At 52.6% G+C, this 7,383-nt stretch overlaps 1 protein-coding gene across 5 annotated transcripts in view; it reads right to left on the bottom strand.

Annotated features, from left to right (window-relative positions):
* Nucleotides 1–3,555: 3,555 nt before the first annotated feature.
* TNC (tenascin C) overlaps nucleotides 3,556–7,383 on the bottom strand; it is an 81,843-nt gene continuing 78,015 nt past the window's right edge. For all 5 annotated transcript variants that reach the window (XM_087822862.1, XM_087822863.1, XM_087822861.1 and 2 more), the window contains 3 exons: nucleotides 6,790–6,951; nucleotides 4,433–4,596; nucleotides 3,556–4,289 (listed from right to left, as the gene is read on the bottom strand). In XM_087822862.1, the coding sequence (XP_087678988.1) occupies nucleotides 4,179–4,289; nucleotides 4,433–4,596; nucleotides 6,790–6,951 (437 nt within the window). In that variant the 3' untranslated portion in view covers nucleotides 3,556–4,178. The remainder of the gene's footprint in view (nucleotides 4,290–4,432; nucleotides 4,597–6,789; nucleotides 6,952–7,383) is intronic.

The raw sequence follows: 7,383 nt of genomic DNA, 5'->3' as shown, positions 1-7,383 counted from the left end.
TAAATGCCTCCTGCAAGTCTCAGCTGCGCTCCGAGGACCACACCTTCAAGGCCAGGCCCGGCTCCACCTTCCACCTTTGCGGCCAGCCACGGCCTGGTCAGTCTCACCAGTGTCTCACCCTAACCACGGTGACCTCCGGGGAGCTCCCCCCAGCCCCTCTCCCACTTTGCCCAAATTCCGAGGAGAGACACCCCAGTGCTCCAGGGCCCTGCAGCCTCCCATTCCTGGAGTTCATGGGGCCTCGACTCGAGCTCCCCACATCTCTAACTGGGCTGGAATAATGGAAATGACACCGTGTCTAGAAAAGAAGCCCTGTGGGAATTGAGGGCAGCTCAGGAATGGGGTGCGGATATGGGGAAGCCCTGTGGTTATTACCTTCTAAACCCCTCTCAGAATCAAGAGCTCCGACTCCAGGACACCACGCTTATCCATCACCTTTCACAGGGACTCCTGCTGTGACCTCCCCAGAGGCCTCTCCCATCTGGCACCTCCTGACCCAAATCCAAACCGGCACAAAAAGATGATTTTTTAAAAAGCAGACATGGTCATAACACTTCCCTGCTTAAAATTCCTTAGTAGCCCCCTGGCTGGCTGGCTCATTTAATTGGAATGTTGTCTCATACACCAAAAAAAAAGGTCGTGAGTTCCATTCCCAGTCAGGGCACATCCTTAGGTTGTGGGTTCGATCCCCAGTGCTGGGCATATGCAGTGCTCATTACTGACTTTTATTTATTTTTATTTATTTATTTTTAAATATATCTTTATTGATTTCAGGGAGAGGAAGGGAGAGAGAGAGAGAGATGGAAACATCAATGATAGTGAGTCATTGACCGGCTGCCTCCTGCACGCCCTGACTGGGGATCGAGCCCGCAACCCGGGTATGTGCTCTGACCGGGAATCGAACCCCAATCACCTGGATCCTAGGTCGATGCTCAACTGCTGGGCCACACCCGGCTGGGCTCATTACTGGCTTTTCAATGGAAAGGGAAACCAGAACCTTGGGAGGAGAGATCCAGTGAGCACAGCCCATGAGGAGCTCTGGACGCTCTGGGGCTGGCACTGCTCGGCGGGAAGGAGGGTGGCTTTGGGGGAGGGGGCAGGTCGAGGCGCGGAGAAGGCGGGATGGACCCTAGTCCCAGAGCACGGGATGTGTGGGGGCAAGCAGCCTCACAGGCTCCTGGGTTAAATAATAGTCCCTATGCAGGTATCCGAAAGGCAAAGCCTAAGTTATGTGCCCGTGCCTGGCTGCCATGGGGAGGAGGAAGGGGTACTCTGTGTGGCTTCCATGGTGGCAGGCAGGGTCACCCAGGGGGACGTGCTCCAAAACTAGAAGGAGCTTGGATGCTGGGAAGGCATTAGATGACCAATGCCTGACCCTGGGAGAGGCGCGAGTAGACATAGTGAGGCAGGCCAGCGGGCAGCCTTGCGGGTGGCGCTGAGTGCCGAGGCACCCACGGGAGTGCGCGCACCCTGAGAAGAGTTTCAGCGCAGGGGAGGGGCTGGGGAGAACCGTGGGGGCTAGCAGGGCTCCCCAGGCCTAGCAGCTGAGGTTCGGAGACCGCCCTGGGCCTGAGGGGCAAGTGCAAGGGCAGATTCCTGAAGCCTGAAGAGAGACTTGTGTGGAGGCGTCAATCGACAGGCCTTGTAAACTGTTTTGAGGGAAACTGTGAGCCCACCACGGCACTATAGAGATGGGCATGAACAGCAGGTACCCTGACTCCCCCTCCAGCCCCCAGGCATGGAAGCCCATTGAGATAATTCACACAGGTGGCCTGGAAGGGTACAGAGGAGGGGGAAGGGAGGCGAGCAGGTGGGGAAGGGCAAAGGGAAGACTGAACCCGCTCATGGGGGTGGGCGTGGGCTTGGACTCGGGGGCTGCAGGAGAATTTCAGGGGACTTTTGAGATGGAGGAGATGGCTTGAATGAAGCCACAGAGTCAGCGACTGGCTGAAATGCATCTGAGAAATGGTGACCTCGCACTTGCAGAAAAGCCAGAGCTTTTCAAGCAGAGCTTGGTGTGTATGGACAGCTTGAGACCAGCTGTGAAGTACTGAATGCCATGGCCTTCGGCTCTTCTGGGGGCATCTACACCCTTCCCCAATGCCACCATTAAGGACTCTGTTCATGTGACTTCCTCATCAATCAGAATTTGATTCTGGTGCAGCTCTGGGGAGCGCTTTACCGGCTCAGCTCTATCTGTCTTTCTTGGGAGGGGATGGGACTGGAGCTCAGAGACCTCCAGGGCAGCAGCTTGCAGAGGGTTAAGCCTCCTACTGGGGCTTGATGGTTGCAGGGCACCCATTTGTTTGGGTTTCTGGAGCAAGGCGAGCGTTGCTATGGCTGAATTGCAGGCACTAAGCCTTATGATCTGGAGCAGCACATTGTATATATAAACAAGACAGCGCTTATTAAAGCATGATCGACTTGGCAGCAGAGGGGCTGGCCAGAGCCCCGAATTCCTACGGCCCTCACTTCTGAGCCATCCCATTCTGTCTGAATGAGTCCTATCAGCCCCAACATTTTCATTAAATAAGTCAATTTGCTGAAGGTGCCTCAGGGATTGAACTGGGAATCGCTTTCCCCACCCTCCCAACGCCCTTGTTCTAGGAGAGAAATGCGGACAGTGTGGTTCTCACTCATAGTCCCCGAGCCCAAACAGATCCGCCTGCTGGGCAGTGAGCTCCCCTTTTACTAGATGTATTCAGGCTGAGGTGGGGGGATGCTGGGGTGTCTTCCTTTCGGGGGGCTTTGGGTAGGGGTGGAGGAGATATTCCTAACAGACATTCTTTGCAGCTCTGACTCTGGGGTTGCAGGATCCTCATTTGGCAGGATCCTCATTCTGCAACCTGTAGGTTGTCCCCATGGCTCACATTTCCCAGGGAAGGAGAGTTTTCATCAGGGCGCGGGGCCCAGCAGGGACGTTGGGGCCAGAGTTTCAATCCTACTTCTGTTACTAATTGGGTAAGTAGCGACAGACACGTCATTGCACTTCTGGGAACCCCAACCCATCATAGGTAAAGGAATAGTAGGATAACTAATGCTTATTAGCACTTAATATATGCCAGGCACCCTGCTAAGGGCCTCCTATAAAATAAATGATCTTTCAAGAAATGCTTTGAAATTAAGAAGTGTGAGCACCCCCACTTCACTGATGAGGAAACTGAGACACGGAGAGGTTAGGGGCGGAGGGAATGGTGGAGCCAAGATTTGAACTCAGGCAGTTCCGCCTCTGGGAATTTTAACTCCTGCATGATAACAATTCTCACCTCCTCTATGTCATAAAATTGTTAGATCACGATGGAAAATAGGTGTAAAAACATCTTGTAAACCATAAACTATTAGTCTTGGAAATATTGAGTAAGAAGCTGAATCTTAAGTTGTAAGCTTTTTCCAACCTTGTTCAACTCTGTCCAAAAAAGGGTTTCCCTCCCTTCTGGCCCTTGCCTCCCACTGGACGACCACCCCCCTCACCCTCCCTTCCAGCATCCCCCCTTTGTTCAGATACACTGGCTTTGGTGGAATTTAGGCTCAACAATGAAAGGCAAAACAACAGGCCCATTTAAAAGTACTTGTGCTTTTATTAAAAAAAAATACAATCAGGTACTGTCCACATGTGTTTTGGAAAGGAAGATCTCTTTAAAAATCCTTAGTTTTCATCAGCATTATTATTATATTAATAATATTAATTATATCCTTAAAATTGAAACAGGATTGCTTTTCTGGGTTCTGTCATATGAAATGTAAAAAAATGGGGATGGCTCCCAATGACGCACACTGAATCATTGCGAACAAAAATCATGATAATTAATTATACAGCTCTGTGTAAAAGACAGCCGGTTCTACAACAAACTACCACTGTACAGCCGGGTCACCCCTCTCCCATTCCCAGAGCCACCCACGAGAAGGAATACCATTGGGATGCTGTCCCTGGAAGATTTTTGCTGATTCAAGCAACACAACAGAAACCTGTTGGAGACGGTCGTCTTTGGTGCGGAGGAAGGAATCGCGGAGTGGGGAGGCCAGCGCTCCTGCCGTGGGCCCGATGCGCCATGGTCAGTGTTAACTCCTGCCAAATGCCCAGGTGTGGCTTGTCGCTTGGACGGGTTGTACTGGTACTTTGGTAAAATTCTTCTCTTCCTCTGGGCCCTACACCTTTCTCACCCAGTCGTCCCTGGATTTCACGCCCGTTTGCGCCTGCCTTCGAGATTTCGGAAGCTGCTGGGTCTCACCTTCATCTCAGCAAACTGGATGGAATGTTCGTGGCCCTTCCAGTGGAACCAGTTAACACCCTGTGAGAAAGAGAAGACCTCCGGGTTGGTTTCCAGTAGGCAAGGTGTTCACTGGCCATTGCTATCTACCCGAGGTGCTGCCTCCTAGTCTCACCGCCAACCGGCTTCCCAAGCCCGGTCCCGGGTCCTCACGGTCTGCTCACCTGACTGTGGTTATTGTCCCCGTATCTGCCCATCAGGTTGACGCGGTGACAGTTCTTGTACCAGAAGGCCCCCTTGTAGGACAGAGCACAGTTGGTGATGGCTGAGTCCGTGTCCTTGTCGAAGGTGGAGAAGGACCTGCCGTTGTGGTAGGCCATCGAGTCACCTGGGAGAGAGAGAGAATGCGCCTGAGAGCCCAGCTGGGGTTTCCTGTGGGCCGTGAAGGGCAGAGCCGGGGGTGACAATGGCAGGGTTCTGGGGTGGGCTGGTCTTGCACATTGGACCAGATTTAGGATCACACACGGGACTGGATGAGATATGAGTGTCACCTAAGGGCGCATTTCTGATAAAAGCAGCATAATTTGGTAGAAAAGGGCTGCGGGTGGGTTGGAGGGTCCAGCTTCAAGTCACGTCTCTTGCACTCCCTAGCCGTGATGTTGCATGAGTCAAGCCTCTTGCTGGACCTCAGTTTTCTCCTCTATAAAAATGGAACTAGCACATTGATTCTATCCACCTTGGAGTGCTGTTGGGGCCACATAGGAAGGTATATGCTAAAAAAGTAGAGCATTGAACAAATTGTTATGATTGGTGTTATTTTTATGATTTTTTTGCATTCCCTTTCCATAAAGGAGCTCACTGAGTAATGTGAGAAATCTGTGTTTACGAATGCTTTCCCCCAAATACAAATATTTCGAGCCATACTTAGAATCAAACCCTTCAAATATTAGATGTCACCAAATAACCTGAGTATCATATAGTTATTTTTCCAAGTGTTTATGGGACCAGAGTTCCCTGATTCTTAAACAAGAAGCCCACTATACATAGTGCTTTTTGGTAATCTAGTTTGTAATTTAACACATTGAATTCTGGGAACATTTAAGGGCCTTTAAGTGCCCTTTCTTTCTGTGCACACTCACTCCCCACCCCGCCAACACTATGCATCAAAATATCAAGACGCCCAGGCATCTCCCCTGACATGGTGGAGCAGGTTGTCAGAGGGATCAGATGCCTGTTGACGCTGCCGAGAGCGAGAGCACGGCAGGCAGACACTGATGAACGAGGTGCTCTCCCGTGAGGGACACAGCCCGGCTCCTCTCTGCAGGGAACACAGAGCCGGTGGAGGCTCACTCACTCCGGCTGCTCACTCAGTGACTTTGCCAGGTAACTGTATCCCTCTTGCCGAAGCCATCTCAACCAAAGAGGTATTCATGGCCAGATAATAAAATGTCAGGCTTCTCTGAGGGATAAAGGAACACAAACAGTTTTTGCCCCTGGGTCTCTCTCCTCTCTAAAGAGCTCTGTCTCTCCTTTGACTGAGCCTGGCTTTTGGTGAAGGTTTATCTGGAGATGTTTTCCTTCAGGGCTCAGAGAGGCTGGAAATGGACCACAGAAGCTCTCTCCTATTCTCATGCACATGACTGAAAGCCACCCAAAGCAGGAACGGGTGGCACCGGGTGGGCACTCTCAGATCTGATCCCCCTGGTTACGAAGAACAACCTCTGCAGCCAGGCTGTGCCCTGGGCCCACCTTCTACAGGCACTTTCACCTTGGGCAAATCGCCGAACTTTTCTCGGTTTCCACCTCTGTACCTCCCTGGCATGGATTTCATGAGAGTTAAATGTGGGTAAAGCGTGGGAATATCTGCCAAGGCATTACCTAGGCAGCCTGAATGCATGTCGTGTCCTTATTGACTGAGCCAGACACCACACGGAGGCCAGGCCAAGTCAAAGGAATCTTCAAGACCTGACTAGGTTATGGACCAGACAAGGAACGAAAACGCTGCTGGGGAGGGAGAGAGAGCGCTCCTGGCCACGGGGTATTCAGACTGAGGCTGGATGGCCATGTAGGACAAAGCCTTAGAGGGGACTCAAGCATTTGGGCGATGGGCTGGCTTGTTTGCTGCTCCGAGTACAATGCACTCACCAGCACCCCCCCCCCCCCCCCCACAGCGGCATGACCAGGGAGCTTGTGAGAAACACTGCGTCTGGGTGGGCGGGTCAGCATCTCCGGGGCTCATATGTACATAGTGAATTGGGAAGTACCAGGTTACATGAGTATTAAGGCCCCTGAACGACTGTTTTTCTGTCCCTCTGCACTATCTAAAAATGGATAAGACATATTTTTAAGTGATGGCAGCTACAGATCAGTCCTGATTGTCCTGCTTCCAACCTACTCTGCTTCAGTGACCGAAGTCTCTACACCCGACTGTGTTCAATGGCAGTTCTTCCGAATTAGCACCCAGGAGGGATTCAAATGTTTGCTGATCCAGTAAGTGGCTGGATTAACGAAGGGTGGGGCTGCCCCGAGGAACCTGCTGAAAGCACGGGAGGCCCCGCGCCGCGTGGCCGTGGGCGCCTACCTGCCGTCCCGCTGTAGCCCTCCACCTTCAGCCTGTAGCGCGTCTTGGCGTCTCCCACGCTGAACTTGTCGTAGACGGCGTAGGCTGTCTTCCCGTGGTCCCGCAGGTCCACCCGGAGCTCGTACTGCCCTTGGGACGTGATTTTGTTCAGGTTGTCCAGCCCTGGGGACGACAGGCAAGGGTGAGGTAGAAGCACAAGCGCCCGAGGTGGTTATTTCGACTCCACCGCGTCAGAGCAGCGGCTGGTGTAGGGTAAGGAGGGTGACACAGGGTGACACAGGCCCTGGCTTGCAGCTTGTCTGCTTCTTGCTGGTGCAACACCAGGGAAAACTGAGCCTCAGGGAAAATCGGGTTTCAGCTTTGCCTGCTAAACCCCTAGGGTATTGTGAAGATCAGAGGAGCTAAGGTGGAGAAAGCCCCTTTTCAACTCTCAGGGTCTTCAGAAGAGAAAGGTATGGATGATAGTGGGATAGAGCCCCCCCCCCCCCCGCCCCCTCCCTCCCTGCCCCCAGGCACCGGTGCAGAGGACAGTGCCCTCTGCGGGCAGGTGGTTGGAAAGTGTGAGCTGTGTGGATGGATGGGTGAGGGCATTGT

This window comes from Miniopterus natalensis, chromosome 12 (assembly GCF_054644295.1).
Source record: "Miniopterus natalensis isolate mMinNat1 chromosome 12, mMinNat1.hap1, whole genome shotgun sequence".
In the NCBI taxonomy this organism is placed as follows: domain Eukaryota; kingdom Metazoa; phylum Chordata; class Mammalia; order Chiroptera; family Miniopteridae; genus Miniopterus; species Miniopterus natalensis.
This window is presented reverse-complemented; position numbering and strand designations above follow the sequence as displayed.